This window comes from Mus caroli, unplaced genomic scaffold, assembly GCF_978045245.1.
Source record: "Mus caroli unplaced genomic scaffold, Mus_caroli_1 scaffold_9, whole genome shotgun sequence".
NCBI lineage: Eukaryota > Metazoa > Chordata > Mammalia > Rodentia > Muridae > Mus > Mus caroli.
In genome coordinates, this window is record NW_028227264.1 from 58,293,666 (window position 1) to 58,309,840 (window position 16,175).

At 51.5% G+C, this 16,175-nt stretch overlaps 1 protein-coding gene across 1 annotated transcript in view; it reads left to right on the top strand.

Moving 5' to 3' along the window:
* Spock2 (SPARC (osteonectin), cwcv and kazal like domains proteoglycan 2) overlaps positions 1-13,545 on the top strand; it is a 28,170-nt gene extending 14,625 nt beyond the window's left edge. Inside the window, exons 3-11 of the mRNA XM_021174768.3 lie at positions 132-177; positions 338-452; positions 2,256-2,370; positions 4,154-4,268; positions 4,589-4,705; positions 5,285-5,503; positions 8,065-8,127; positions 9,484-9,621; positions 9,736-13,545. Of these exons, the coding sequence (XP_021030427.1) occupies positions 132-177; positions 338-452; positions 2,256-2,370; positions 4,154-4,268; positions 4,589-4,705; positions 5,285-5,503; positions 8,065-8,127; positions 9,484-9,621; positions 9,736-9,881 (1,074 nt within the window). The 3' untranslated portion in view covers positions 9,882-13,545. The remainder of the gene's footprint in view (positions 1-131; positions 178-337; positions 453-2,255; positions 2,371-4,153; positions 4,269-4,588; positions 4,706-5,284; positions 5,504-8,064; positions 8,128-9,483; positions 9,622-9,735) is intronic.
* The last annotated feature ends 2,630 nt before the right edge of the window (positions 13,546-16,175 follow it).

Sequence of the window (16,175 nt, forward strand, 5' to 3'; positions counted from 1 at the left end):
ATGTAGGTGGGCTGCTGTAGTTGCCATGTGGAAACGGTGGTCCAGGCGTCTCCCATCCTTTCTCTTCAGTTGAGCCTGAGATGTAACTGGGGCCCTTCCTTCCTTTCTCCCATCCCTATGTCCGTTCCTAGGATGATTACATCAAGAGCTGGGAAGACAATCAGCAAGGAGATGAAGGTAGCTTGTCCCTCTGGGGTATGTGGGGGAGGAGACTGAGCCCCACGGGGACAGAAGAGCAATGACTCTGCTCTGGGGCTCTAAGAACAGCAGTCTGCAGTTGGGGTGGGGATCCTGGGCTCTCCTCCATGTTCAGTACCCTGACCTCGTGTCCCCACAGCTCTGGACACCACCAAGGACCCCTGCCAGAAGGTGAAGTGCAGTCGCCACAAGGTGTGTGTCGCTCAAGGCTACCAGCGCGCCATGTGCATCAGCCGCAAGAAGTTGGAGCACAGGTGAGTGACAGCCAGGAGCTCCAGAAGGGGCTGTCTTACTCAGAAGGTGGGGCTCCACAACCCTGTCCTTACATATTAGGCATCTACTGTTTCAAAGAACATCGCTCACAATTTAGTGGCTCAGAACAAGAACATCTGATCGCATTGTTTCTGAGCAGTGGTTCGCAACCTTCCTAACACTGTGACCCTTTAATACAGTTCCTTGTGCTGCCGTGACCCCCCAATCATAAAATTATTTTTCATTGCTACTTCATAACTGTGATTTTGCTAGTTATGAATCATAATGTAAATATCTGTGCTTCCTGATGGTCTTAGGTGACCTCTATGAAAGTCATTCGACCCAGAAGGGGTCGCGACCCACAAGTTGAGAACCACAGTTTTCAGAGTGTCAGGACACCCAGTGTTAGTTCTATTGGTTTGGTTGGGTGTGGCTTGGGGGTCTGTGGTAAGAGAGGATGATTCAGACAATTGCCTCTCGATGGTTGCCAGCAAGCAGGGGGCAACTTGGGCAAGAAGGCATGACCCCTGAGAGAAGATGGAAGAACCTGGAGGGAACTGATTCCCACCTTGAGAGGATTTTTTTTTGTGTGGGGGAGGGGGAATGTCTGAGGATAAAGGAGATGGTATTTGTGAAAGTGCAAACTTTAGGGTTCCATGGAAATGCAGGAAGCACTGGTGTTGGGGGTCTTTCCTTTCCCACTTGTCTTCTGGCTGTTGGTTGGAGGTGTGAGTTCCTAGTCATTGGAGAGAACCAGAGGGAGGTTTGGGTGTCCTTGGCTTTACCTCGTGGCAACTGGCTTTCTATAGATGAGTAGAAACTGGGATAAAGGAAGGGAGGGTGGGAGGGAGAGATGGAGGGAGGGAAAAAGAGAGACAGAGTCAGAGACAGAGACAGAAGCAGAAACAAATATAGAAGCAGAGACAGAGAGACCAAGACAGACTGAAACAGAGACAGAGATAGAAGCAGAGACAGAGACAGAAACAGAAACAGAGACAGCGCATGCCACATCTTACCAAACACACTCAGGACCTAGGGAGTTGCAGCTCCTCTCTGACCTGGGTGTCCTGTGTGTCTAAGACAAACAGGTTAGATCAGGTGATCTGAAGCCCCTGTTCTGACATGCAGGGATTTCATGAAATATTGAAGACTGTAGTTTCTAAGGCCTGTGGAAGAGGAGGAAGAGGAGGAGGAGGAAGAGGAGGAAGAGGCATTGAGGGGCATTTGGGGGTGTTATACCAACACTTCCATTTTGCAAATATTAATGAATACCTCTATTGAAAAACAACAGTGGGCTAAAGAGGTGGCTCAGCGGTTAAGAGCACTGACTGCTCTTCTGGAGGTCCTGAGTTCAAATCCCACCAACCACATGGTGGCTCACAACCATCTGTAATGAGATCTGATGCCCTCTTCTGGAGTGTCTGAAGACAGCTACAGTGTATTTACATATAATAAATAAATAAATAAATCTTTGGGCCAGAGAGAGCAGAGCCAGAGCAAGCGGGGCTGGAGTGAGAATAACTGAATGAGCCAGATGTGGCCCGTGACCTCTGCTTTGGTTGATCCCTCTTGCAATCAGACCTGGCTTTCTCCCTGGGAAAGGCCAAGTGAGGGTCCATGTTCAGCCCAGTTGGCCCATTTTTAGGAGCTGGGTTAAATGGAGGGAAGGGTGACTGGAGAGGACAGGAGTGAGGGTCTACTGTAGGCCACTGGACTGGACTCTCGTCAGGCAATGTCTTCAGGACATTCTGCTAGAAATCTCGTTTTTGCTCCCATCCCCATATCTCCCCCATCCATCTCCACAGGATCAAGCAGCCTTCTCTGAAACTCCACGGAGGCAAAGACTCTGTCTGCAAGCCCTGTCATATGGCCCAGCTCGCTTCAGTCTGTGGCTCCGACGGCCATACCTACAGCTCTGTGGTGAGGAGCCTTGGCCCCGTGTGGGGTGGAGGTGGGGTGTAACCCAATGCCACGGGGAACAAGGGGACCACTGGCTGGCCTCCCACCCCCAGGAGTCCTACAGTTGATACAGGACTCTCTCCGTGTGTTCAACACAGCCCTTCAGTCCTGGCCAGGGTGAGCTGACCTTAGGCAGGCAGAGGACAGGGAAGAGACATGAAGAGATGTTTGGGCGGGTAATGCGAGTGGAGAAGCCAGGGAAAGGCTTAGAGCCTTGGATGGAAGGAGGGGAGCTCATGTGGTCAGTTGCTAGGGAGGACTTCCACACTGAGGTCTTGTGGCTCACCAGCCAGCAGGGGGCGATGTGGGCAGGACACAGCCCCCATTGGAAGAGGTAGGGAAGAAGCCTTGGGAGGGAACAGACTTCTACCTTGTGGGATTTTGAGAGGAAGAATGGGATGACATCTGTGAAAGCATTTTGCAAAGTTAAGAGTTCTAGGGGAGCACAGGGGATGGCTAGTAATGTTTCTAGAAGTAAGACACTAAGGTGCTTAGCTAGGGTTGAGTTAGGAGACCCTGGGGGGTTATGTTTTTTGTTTTCTTCTTTTTATATTTTCCTATGATGGTGGTGTGTGTGTGTGTGTTCATGTTTGCATGAGTGTGTACATGTTTGCATGTGTGCACATGCATGTGTGTGTAAATGTTTGCATGTGTGAGTGAGTGCATACATGTTTGCATGCATGTGTGTGTGTGTGCATGTGTTGGGAAGAAGAGGGGGAGAAAAAAGTGGGGTGCAGATGATGAGGAGGGAGGAAAGCTGTGTCCCGCAGGAGAGGACAAGGCATCTCATGCGCAGGAAACTGCCAGGAAAGATCCAGAAGCTCAGGCTTCCACCTTAAGCTCAGGGCGGGCCCTGGCCAGGCCTGGCTGTGGGCGTGGCTGTGGGCCTCCGGTGGCCTTGACGCATAGTGGGTTGGCCTGACGTCATTTGTATTTTTTTTTTTTTTTTTTTTTTTTTTTGAGACAGGGTTTCTCTGTGTAGCCCTGGCTGTCCTGGAACTCACTTTGTAGACCAGGTTGGCCTCAAACTTAGAAATCTGCCTGCCTCTGCCTTCCAAGTGCTGGGATTAAAGGCGTGTGCCACCACTGCCCGGCCGTCATTTGTATTTTAATGTTAGTTTGGGCCTTAAAATTGGTTGTTCTAGAGAAGAGAGATTCTGTATATAGATGTCAGTTAAGTGATCTTATCTCTAATTAACTGTGATTGAAAAGGAAAGATGTTAATAGTCGATAGTTGGGCAGAAGAGACATAGGTAGAGGTGAGGTTTTGTGGGCTTAGGTCAGAGAGGTCCCCTAGGAGGAGAAGGAGAAAGAATCCGCCATGGGGTAGAAAAAGAATACTGTGCAGCAGAGGAGAGAGGAAGGAGTCATGGGTTAAAAGTCAGAGAGTGTGGCCCTAAGGGCTGCCCAATTGGAACATAGTAAATAATAACTCGGGGTGGTCGATAAGAAAGTAGATTCTAACAACATAGAGGGTAGGCAGCTGCCCAGGGCTTGCGCTGCTTAAGACTTATTATAAATTTAAACACCGTGAATGTGTGGTTTTTTTTTATCCGAGAACTCAATGATCAAGGCGGGTTAGACGTCCCGGGCTGGGGTTTTAATATTCACTATTACATTGATGTTCTCTAGCAAGCACAAAACCCCATGGCCCTTCCTTCCAGACGGATAGAAATTCTCAGGGCCCCTGGCTGCAGGACCCATAGTTGAGCCCCCACCCCCTAGCCTGAGCTCTCTCCCACAGTGTAAGCTGGAGCAGCAGGCATGCCTAAGCAGCAAGCAGCTGGCGGTGAGATGTGAGGGCCCCTGTCCCTGTCCCACAGAGCAGTCTACTGCATCTACCACCGACAGCAAGTCAGGTAAGAGAGTGTATGACCAAAGCTAGACGCAAAGGTGTTGGGCCCAGCCCGGAGGGGGGCGGGGGAATGTCCTTCCGGTCTGTAGGATACTATGCAGAGTGGGAAGCGACTGTTGGCTATAATAGGAACATGTGTAGTTTGGGGTCTTGGTAACAGAACAGGCAGCCCCTCCATAAAAAGACTGGCTGGACTCTGAGTGGGAGAGAGGGGAAGAGCAAGGGGCGGGGATAGGGGATGGGAGGAGAGGAAGCTCCTCCCACTGCCCAGCCTGCTGCTTCGCCCCGCCCAGCCTCAAACATCTGCTCTCTTCCGAATTGCAGAGACCTGCACAGGGCAGGACCTGGCTGACCTGGGGGATAGGCTCCGTGACTGGTTCCAGCTCCTTCGTGAGAACTCCAAGCAGAACGGCTCAGCCAGCAGTGCAGCTAGCCCCGCAGGTGGCATGGGGGACCGATACTCTGCCTGGGGTGGGGTGGGATGGGGAAGACAGGAAGGCGCCCAACAGAAGGTGTCAAGGGGCCAGCCCACTCTGTCCCCTCCTTCCTTGACCAATTCCATGCCTATGATGTGAACCCTCAAAGGGCTTCACCTTGAAGTAGAGTGATCGGTTGGCTCTAGTCATGATATGATGTGGGCGCCAGAGCTTAGTCCCTCCAGGAGGTAGCCAAGGAAACGAAGAAATACTGCTTTCTGGGCTGGAGGATATAGCCAGGGAGAGCACTGCCAAGCATACTTAGAGCCCCGGGTCTGATTCCCAGTACCCAAGAAACATCTTCAGAAAGGCTTGTAAAATAGGCTTCAAGTGGTTCAGGAACAGTTTAGTGGGGGAGGTGGGGGGGTGGGGGGGTGGGGGGGAGGGTAGAGGCAAAGGCCTTTGGCTTTAATTCCATACCCTGAAGTTAAGTTTTAGGCTAACCTGACTCTGAACAGAAGTCTTGGGCTGAGAAATACATAGAAAGATGGATGGGCAGACGGACAGACAGCAGAGCCTACCTGAATTCCGGTCTCCTCTCCAGGGTTGGACAAGAGCCTGGGGGCCAGTTGCAAGGACTCCATCGGTTGGATGTTCTCTAAACTGGACACTAGTGGAGACCTCTTCCTGGACCAGACAGAACTGGCTGCCATCAACCTGGACAAATACGAAGTCTGTATCCGCCCCTTCTTCAACTCCTGTGATACCTACAAAGATGGCCGCGTCTCTACTGCTGAGTGGTGCTTCTGTTTCTGGAGGGAGAGTGAGTACCCGCCTGGGGCTCCCTGGCACCCGCTTACTCCCTGCAGCACCCAGAGTTGGGGGGGGCATCCTCCACCCCGCCTCTCTCTGGGAGTCACAGTGCTTGTCTCTCGCTCACAGGCTTAGGCTCAGAGCCTCCCCAGCCCATCTCTTTGCTGTATCCATCTGGGCTTCTCTTACCCATTAGAACTCAGCCAGGGTAGCCATCATTTAGCTCTCTCCCTGGGCAGGCTCCCAGGTGGAGTGGATTTTGTGGGTCCCGAAGCTTGTGTGCTTTTGGATACCTTTAAATAAAAAAATTAAATAAAAAAACAATGTGGGGACTAGCAAGCTGCTTCCGTGGGTAAAGCATTTGCCCAGACAACCGAGTTTCAGCCCCCAAACTACATAAAAGTGGACAGAGGGAGCTCTCTCCACAAAGTCCTCTGACCCTCACATGTACAACACGCTATGCACATGCCTGACCTCACAAATACATAAACACACACACATGTACACAAGACATACATGATAAACACATATACATACAACTATGTAGGCCATGTTTTTTGGGGGGGCTTGGAGAATCTGAGACAGGGTGGTGCAGGGGAGGGCCTTGGAACTGAGGACACATTAGTTTTTCAATGGCTCTCCTTCTAATGGACACATCTTCTTCACCCCAAACAACTGAGTATGTAACTTATCATTAGCCCACACATGAAGACCTGTTTGTTTGTTTGTTTGTTTGTTTGTTTGTTTGTTTTGGAGTCAGGATTTCATACAGCCCAGGATGTCCTGGGATACTCACCATGTAGCTGAAACTAGGATTACAGGCATGCACCAATCACACCCAAATTAAAAAAAAAATTTATTTATTTTATGTATGTTAGTATACTTTCACTGTCTTCAAAAATACAAGAAGAGGGCATCGGATCCCATTACAGATGGTTGTGAGCCACCATGTGGTTGCTGGGAATTGAACTCAGGACCTCTGGGAAAATAATCAGTGCTCTTAACTGCTGAGCCATCTCACCAGCTCCCACCCCAGTTTTACTTTTATTGTGTCTTTTTCATCTTGTGGAGACAGGGTAGCATGTAGACCAAGGTGGCTTGGAACCCACACTGTATCCCAGGTTGGCCTTGGACATGTGGTCTTGTTTGTCCCCAAGTGTTGGGATTATAGGATGCACCACCATGCCTGCTGCTTGGCACCCGTTACCTGTGTGTGCTTAGATCCAGAGCTGGCTCTGTGCTTAGAAATCACCTCAGCCAAGGGGCAAATAATGGGGAGACTGGGGTCTCTAGGGAGCTGCCTGGCCAGCAGCTGGGGGAAGCCCAGGTCCTCTGCTGACCGTTGCCTGGTCAAAGTGACAAGGGTCTGCAGCCAAAGGCCAAGGCTTGGCTAGGACTCCATCCTGTGCTGATTAGGACTCCCAAATAAGTGACCACATCTTTGTGAGTTCACTTTCTGCGAGATAACGTTTCTAACTCAGAGGCTGCATGAGCGCAAAGTGAGGAAATCTGGACGCACAGCACTATGGGAGTCACGTCTCCCTCAGTGATGCTGCGGTCCAAGAGCCTTTCTGCCTTCAGTGTGCTGACCGGCCTAGCTGCTGCCTGGGCCGCCTCAGCATGTCCATTCCCCAGGCTGCTGATGTCCATCCCCACGTCCGCAAATGCAGAAGGTTTGAGCTGCCCTGTTTTACTATCAGGCAGACCTCTGTTTTGGAAGGCCATGGCTTCCCCAAGGTCCCAGACAGTAGAGACGAACCACCAGTTACGTTCAGACCCAGGGGTTAAATCTAACATCTTCTAGTCTGTTCTACGGTTTCTCAGCCTGTGGTGTCTGCCTGTCCCTACTGCCTCTTTTGAATTTTTGTTGTTTTTGTGTGGGTTTGTTTGTTTGTTTTGGTTTTTGAGACAAGGACTCACTCTCTGACTGTGGATTTCCTGGAACAACAAATTCCTCCTCCTCTTCCTCTTCCTCCTCCTTCCTCTTCTTCCTCTTCTTCTTTTTTGTTTTTTTGAGACAGGGTTTCTCTGAATAGCCCTGGCTGTCCTGGAACACACTCTGTAGACCAGGCTGGCCTCGAACTCAGAAATCCTCCTGCCTCTGCCTCCTAAGTGCTGGGATTAAAGGCATGTGCCACCACTGCCCAGCTTCCTGTAACTTTCTGCAGAGACCAGGCTAGCCTTAAACTCACAGCTATCCACCTGTCTCTGCCTCCAGAATGCAGTGGTTAAAGGTAGTCACCACCATGCCCAGCTTTCTTTTGAACTTTTTAGCTCATCCTATGAGAGCCAACATGCCCAGAGAACTCTGGGGTTCTTGGGATCCTCAGCTTGTTTGAAGTGGTGATAGCCTCCCTTAACTGGATGCTGGGTGTCTCCATCCATCAGAGTCTTACATTGGTTTGAAGATCTTAGTAGGATTGGTGCATACTGCTGTCACTTCCCTGGTGTGGTCTGATGTGAGAGACCAGGTGTTTTATTTTGCAGAGCCCCCACAAAAGGTTCTAAGTTTGGGGGGCTCTGTGTGCTTTCGGCACCATAGGCTAACCCTAAGGCTGCTTCTCTCTACAGAGCCACCCTGCCTGGCAGAGCTGGAGCGCACACAGATCCAGGAGGCAGCCAAGAAGAAGCCAGGTAAGGAGGGGTGCAGAGGAGGGGCCCAGGGATGCTGCCCTATGCTTCCTTGAGGCCCAGAGGTTTCTACTACCTTGCTTTATGGAACACGATGAACCTAGAAGAGGCCCCTGGCCTAGGATGGCGCAGGAAACCACCTTTCTTGCTTTCATTGGCTTGATAGGCAAGAGTCTCCTCAGGTGCCCCTCAGGGAGTATGCTTAAACACTTTGGGTCATCCAGACCAGGGCTGGAGAGTCCTCTTCTTAAATTCACTGCAACAGATGTGTGTCTAAGGCTGGAATGGGACCCCCCTCCATGGGAGATGCTCATTCACAGTCTAAATGAGCACCCTGAAGAGATGAGAGACCCAGCCCAGCCTAGGTCAGAACTGACAGGCAAGGCAGACAAGGTTCATGGCTGTGTAAAGCCTTTGGACAGCCTAGCCATGGGAACACTCAGCGTGCAGAGTCGGGAAGAGAATTCCCACCTCAGACTGCTTGCTGTGTAGGGGCTCAGGGAGAATGCAGATGGGTATAAGCCTCCTGAGAGGCCAGTGGAGATCTTTCTGGGGCATTAGCCTTAGAAAGGGGAGGGGGTCTTGAGGAAGAATAAGTCAGGCACATACCTGATGATATCATGAAAAACCTTGAAGTCTCAAACAAAACAAAACAAATACCAATAGGAAAAGGCCCAGGCAGCTGGAGGGTGACATTGAGGGTATAGCAAGAGAGGTGGGCCTTGTGGCTCCTTGAGAGTCATATGCCTGGGCTCACAAGACTAGCACACTGAATGAGCACCAGCCCTCAAGCCCCCCACAGGGCTGTGCTAACTAGGCCTGCTGGTTTCCAGCCTCGGTGAGGAAGCTATTCTGTCATCCAGTCCCCCAAGCAGGCCCCTGGGCCTTAGGCTCCCCACTCTAGTGTGCCTACTGCCACCCTGGCTGTGGACCTAATGCCACCTCTGTGGCTCTTACTCCTCCCCCTGGACTACAACATCTCAGAAGATGCCTTGTGGACAGTCTGGGGACCTGAGAGAAATGAGTGAGCTCCGAGGAAGGAAGAGAAACTCCACATTCCTAGCTGGAGACAAAACCAAGAGTAGGATGGAGCTTTCTAACATGTGTGGCCAGACTGTCCTACAAAATGAAGGCCATGACACCAGCACTTGATAGCATCCTTGAAGAAGCCTGAGCATGTGACACGGAGACATTGGGGAAGGGAGCTTTGTGCTTCCAGTCAGTAGCCCTGAGTGTCTGGTTTCTTTGGGGAGGGGGGGGGGTGTCAATACCAGGCTGGCCAGGTTCTCAGGCCATCTAGGCCCCTGCTCGCACACGACTCCAGAGCCCACACTCCGGGCTCTTCGCCCTAACCCTCAGGTGTCTTCATCCCGAGCTGTGATGAAGATGGCTACTACCGGAAGATGCAGTGTGACCAGAGCAGAGGCGACTGCTGGTGCGTGGACCAGCTGGGCCTGGAGCTGACCGGCACACGCATGCATGGGACCCCTGACTGTGGTAAGGAACATGCGGCTAGTTCTCAGGGTGGTGTACGTGGGACAAGACTCCAGGCTCAGAGAGTAGACACAGTGTGTGGGTTCCTTACTGGCCTTTCGTGTGCTTTCCCAACAGATGACATCGTGGGTTTCTCCGGGGACTTTGGAAGCGGCGTTGGCTGGGAGGATGAGGAAGAGAAAGAGACAGAAGAGCCAGGGGAGGAGGCCGAGGAGGAGGAGGGTGAGGCCGGTGAGGCAGATGATGGAGGCTATATCTGGTAGATGGCCCTCGATGGCCTCGGCAGGCCAGGGTGCCGATGGCCAGAAAGACAGGCCAGAAGAGACCTGGACAACAGCAGGCAACTTAGCAAATGGATCCGGAAGTCAGTGCGGAGGACCCTGGCTCCAGTGGGGGAGGACTGGGGAGTGTGGCTTGTGTGTATGTATGATGTAAGATATGTGTGTGTGTGTGTGTGTGTGTGTGTGAGAGAGAGAGAGAGAGAGAGAGATGTGAGTGTGTGACGTGAGATGTGTGTATGTGTGTGTGTGAGATGTGTGTGTGTGATGTGAGTCACCTAAAGGTCCCTGTGTTATTGATTTTCAAATGCACACTTTCACACACAAGGACACACTAACAGACCAAAATCAATAAGATGAGATGTCCCTGATCCTGTCCCTCAGCCCAACACCTGGAATTCCTGCCCTGCCCAGTCAGCCCTACTCCTTCCTGCTTTTCTTCCTTTCTCTTCTGAGGCCAGGGAGAGGGAGGGAGGGCAGGCAGCTGAAAGCTGAGCATCCTCCCCAAAGCGGGCTGATTTGATATGAAAGCCCCACCACGGTCTTGTGGTGATGAGGCAGGACCTGTCCACACAGCAAGGCTTACCATCCGTCTCCTGACATCGAAGAGCTAGTCGCAGGTGTGTCTAACCGTGGCCCTCGGGCTGCATGTGGTTAAGCATAGCTGTGTGTGTGGCCCAACTTACTTAAAACACAGGGGGTTTTGTTGCTGTTTGTTTTTTGTTAGTTTGCTTGTTGATAATTGGATTGAAGAGTTAATCCTCTGTTACAATGTCAAAAGAATGGACATCCCTGATAGATTATCTCTCAACCTAGTCCCGAGTAACCAGAGATAGCTCAGCAGAAGAGGCAGAAATCATGAGATGGAGGACGATGGGTCCCTTGATTCCAGGCCTCAGATTAACCCAGTCAGCACCTGTGGCCTCATGGGGCTCTGGGCTGCTTTCTTGGCGAATGGGGACTGTCATCATATAGCTGAGATTTGGTGCAGCCTGCTATGAGGGCTTGCAGCTGCACCCTCTCTTCCCTGGCAAGGGTCCCCCTTGTCCCAAGGAGCAGAGGACCAGAAAGCAGCCCTGACCCTCTAGGAAAAGGACCCCTCTTGCCCAGATCAATAGAAGGGCGTGTCCCCGAGACCCTTGTGAGGAAGTACAGGGAGCTGTGATTTCCTGTGCCCAGAGATGGTCCTGGAGGAGAGGCCCCAAAGCCTTAGTCCTCTCATCTATGACTTTCCTCTGTCTCAAGGGTCCCCAAGATGGCCCTAGAAGAACCATGCCCCAGACTCTATTTAAAGCCCTATAGCATATATGAATAGAGCATAGTGTATCTGTCAGAGGAGACCACACTGAGCAGCTAGGCCCTGAGGCCATGCCTCAGCACGCCCTCAGACCTCCAGGCCTGATGGAAGGGGCTTTTACCCAGGTGCCCTATAGGGTTTTGTGTGTCTATTGCTCCCCACTTCCCCCTCTCAAGGAAATTTCCTTGATATATTTGATGAAGAATTCCTTACCTGGGCCTCTGATACCCTTTGGTACATGTATGCATTGTGCGCGCGTGTGTGTGTGTGTGTGTGTGTGTGTGTGTGTGTGTGTGTGAGAGAGAGAGAGAGAGAGAGAGAGAGAGAGAATACCCGAGGGCCACCCTGATGCCCAGGAAGCGTGAGGGCAGCCCCCTATGTGGTGGAAGAGGCTAGGCAGCTAGCTACTGGGGACCTTGTGCTGAGGCTTCCAGGACAAAGCCCCAGTCTGGCTCTCCCCCAGCCTCTCAGGGGCACTGGCTGGTCACATCCACTGAGTATTGATCGGTTGGACTTTAGGAAAGAGCCTCCTCCTTCTCATTCCTTTCTGCCACCCTGGAATGGCCACCTTCCTCGTCATCTCGGGGGGGGGGGGGGGATACGGAAATGTCACCAAGCTCCATAAAGTGCTTCTCATTCCACAACACAGTTCTGACTCTCCGGGTGACTGTCACCTGCTCCCATCCTCTTCTTCCTCCCTCCCTTCCTCAGGCCTCTGCAACCATCCTCTGGTCCCTGGCTCAGTCACATCAGCCCTCTGCATTCTAGAAGCAGCCATCCCGCCCCCCCTCCCACTCCTCCCCTTCCTCCTCCCTCCAGCTGGAGTTACTTGAAACTTCCTGCTCTCGCTAGGATGGAGTCTGATTCTTCCTCTGCCCTAGCTGGATTTCCAGAACATCCCCGGGTAGCTGTGAAGGATTTTAGGCTCTCTGGGGTGGGGAGGGGGTGGTGTAGAGGAAGATGCATCCCCTTCATTCACCCGGCCCCGCCCCGCTTGGGAGCTGTGCTCTGTGTGTCCCTGGATCTTCTGGTTTTGTATCTGATGTAGTAAACATGTTTTAGGAAGAAAGCAGAAGGCGTGGAACTGTGGCAGGCCCCAAGGGTCCAGAAGTTTGTCCCTCTCTAAAACGCTCCCCCCCCATACTGCTTTTCACCCCACTGAGACCGAATCCCACAAGGTAGGCAAGAACACTGTTCCTGGTGGGGCTGAAGGTTCCCAAGTAGCTTCTGGTTAAGCAAGCTTCCTGTTTCCTCAGGAGCGAGGTCACACAGGTCAGATTCTTGTCAGTCCTGCGGGCCTCATCCTTGAATAAGCCCAGTTCCTCCATCCATGTTCCTGCCTGCTCCCGTCCCCTTGTTGCGGGCAGGAGAGGTAGGGCTGTGTTGGAAAGAGTTCAACCAAATTACAGCAGCACCACATCTTGCCGAGCCCTGGAGCTGCCCTGCTAAGAGCCTCCTTAGCCCTGGGTGCTGGGAAGGATGGTGTACGTTGGGGAAGTTTGAGGTTGGAGAGAGTAAATGTGCCTTGAGCGACCACTCAGAGGTCCCGGGAGGAACGGGGGCGGGGCTTAGCCTGGGAGCTCTGGCAGGAGGCAAAGTTGGTGAGAGTCCTGGGACATCTTACCCCCAGTGTTCCACAGGAGTCATGACCACGTGTGATGGATAGGCACAGGTCTGTCCTTACTCCAGCCCCGTTCCTTGGTTTTAGTTGGTACCCATTTGGCTTTTATCTGCTTTCAGCTTCACCACTAAGTGCGTAGGTGGGGTCTTTTGATATCGGCTCCCCAAAGCCTAAGCCCACAGCCCTTGGAGAGAACCAGGGGCCCCGTCTTTGACACCTGGGCCATCACGAGCCCTCCCGCCTGCAGTTGTCCCAGGGAAGGACCTGGGGGTGCAAAAGGAGATTCAAGACATCCGTATCAAGTCAGGCAGAGCTACCCGCTTCTCAGCCCGTGTCCCACTTAAAACCGTCCGATGTGTAATCACTGAGCTTAGAGTTAAACATTGTGGTCAAGTGCTTGGGTTCCGTCTGTAGATTTAAGTGCTGACGTTGTATCTCTCAGTAATTTTAGATGTCTTTTAAAAAACTGAACAAGTGTTAGACCCGTGTGTGCGTTGGTGGGCACTCAAGCATCCCGTGGGTGACCCCATTCTTTCCCCCTTCCTCTGCGCCACGCCCCCTCCTGCCCCGCCCCGCCCATCCCCACCTGCCTCCACCCGGGGCCCCTCACCTTGCTGTGGTCTTTATCTGCCTATTACTCAGCCTAAGGAAACAAGTTCACTCTACACACGCATAAAGGAAAGCAAATGTTATTTTTAAGAAAATGGAAAATAAAAACTTTATAAACACCACCTGCTGAGAAACCTTTGCTTATTCTGCCTTAGTGTTGTCTAAAGAGTAGATCTTGGCAGATGAGACCCTGTGGTCCAGACTAGCTCAGTTAGCTCTGTGCTCTTACCATTGCAAGAGAGACCTTGGAGAAGGCCAGCCTGATTCATCCACAGAGGACCAGGCACAGTGTGAAACGCTTAGCATTATTGCAAAGATGCCTCCCGTCTAAATTAGCCTCTCTGTCAGTAAGCACACCCCTGCGTCTCAGCTACAAAGCAGAGATAAAGCCAGATTGCGTGTTAACACATCATAGACTCTTCCCTGTGGTTTTTCCTTTAATTAAAAAACATCACTTTTTTTTTTTCCCTGTGAGTGTGTGTGCGTGCATGAGCTGTGTGTAGGTCGGAGGACAACTTGAGGGAACTGGGCCTGTCCTCCCAGCAAGTGTGGGTCCTGAGGATAATTCTGGTTGTCCGGGTTTGGTGATAGGAGCTTTTTTTCTACCTACTGAGCCATGCGTGTGTCTTTTAAAACCACTTCATGGCGGGCAGTGGTGGCGCACGCCTTTAATCCCAGAACTTGGGAGGCAGAGGCAGGTGGATCTCTGAGTTCGAGGCCAGCCTGGTCTACAGAGTGAGTTCCAGGACAGCCAGGGCTACACAGAGAAACCCTGTTTCGAAAAAAAATCAAACAAAAAACAAAAAACAAATAAAATCACTTCATACGATGCTGGGAAATGGCTCACTGAGTAAAGTCACATGACTTGATTTGGTTCCTGAGACCTGTATGGTAGAAGGAGACACTTGACTCTAGCAAGTTGTCCTCTGACCTACACATACCCACACACCCACAGCCACACCCACACTACACCCTCACCCCATATACACAACCCAAATAAAAATATAAAATAATAAAATGACTTCGTAGGTACATGATATCGCCCATTACGGTCTCTCCTGGTGGATTTTTTGGACACTGGTTCTACTCTGTTGATATAAATAGGGGTGTGATGGGTTTGGGCCTCATCTTGGGTTATTTCTCTAGCTCAAAGTTCCAGAAATGGAATGGTCATGTGACAGGTGGTGGCTTTGTTTTCTTTCCCTTCCTTCCTTCCTTCCTTCCTTCCTTCCTTCCTTCCTTCCTTCCTTCCTTCCTTCCTTCCTTCCTTCCTTCCTTCCTGTATGAAAATTCACTCTATCTGCATGTACACCTGCAGGCCAGGAGAGGGCATCAGATCTCATTACAGATGGTTGTGAACCATTACACATGGTATGTGGTTGCTGGGATTTGAACTCAAGACCTCTGGAAGAGCAGTCAGTGCTCTTAACCACTGAGCCATCTCTCCAGCCCCTCCTCATTTTCTTAATGCAGGCTGGCCTGGAACTCTGTAGACCAAACTGGCCTTGAACTCATGGCAAACCTCCTGCCTCAGCCCATGAGTGCTGAGGGTGCAGGCACCACCGATACACTCAGCTTGCTTTCTAAGCCACGGAATATGGAAGTTGTCACGTCGTAGCCTTTCCGATGTTTCCAAACACCACCCCAACCTAGTTCTAGAACTTTCCTCATAGGTGTAAGCTGGGGGTGGAACCCAGGATGTTGTGTGAGCTAAGCACACAGGACCAGTGAACTTAAGCCACACAGTAATTCCAACACAGCAAACAGCTTTTTCTGGAAGACTGATGCCCTGTCAGCAGCACGTACTGTGTGAGGCCCCTCCGTGCTGGCCTGCATACAAATACTGATTTCCTAGGCCTTGTACAGTTGGCAAAAGAGCCACGCATTAGTTTTATTTCTTACTGGATCTGGAGACTGTTACACTGTGACTCTTCGGCTCACAGACCTCACTGATCCCTGTAGTTTCAATAAGAGACCCCCCAAGGGCCCCATGTTAGTCCCCACCTGAGAGCCCTGAGGGGGTAGCAGGGCCTTTAGGAGATAGAGCCCAGTGGGTAGCAGGGAATTCTGGGATGTTGACCTTTTCCTCTTTCTCTTTGCTTTTTGGCCAAGCGAACAGCTTGCTCCACTTCGGGCTCCTCCTGTAATGGTGATTTTTCTCATTGTTTGCACAACACACCCGATAAAAGCAACACAGGAAAGAAGGGCTGATTTTGGCTCAGAGTTTGAGGATACAGTCTGTCATAGTGGGAAAGGCATGCATCAGGGACGTGAGGCACATGCTAAACCTGTCTGGAAACCACAGATTAACCCGGAGGCACATCTCCTAGGCAATCCCAAATCCAGTCAAAGTGACAGAGAGGTCAACCTCCACACCCCAACCACAGCCCCAAGACATGAGGCCTAGTGACCTTGGACCAAAACCTCTGGAGTCACTTCAGAAGACCCTTCTTCCATTTAAGCTTCTTTGGTGGACTAGCGTCCTGGCTCCCTGACAGTCCCCTATCTAAACACATCTTCCTTTTAACCAGCTTTTTGTCATGAGAGTGGGGTCTGGAGGCCAGAACCTGCCTGGGAACGTCACCTCTAGCTGGAAGACCATCTATGACCACAGGTAAGTGACTGTGGAGAAAAGTAGACTGTGGGTCAGGGCTTGAGTCTATCACCAGCCCCAGCTCGAAGCTGGTTTGTTGAAGTCTTTGGATCAGCTCCAAGGAGGCTGCACAGTTGATGATGGCCAGTCCACCCGAGG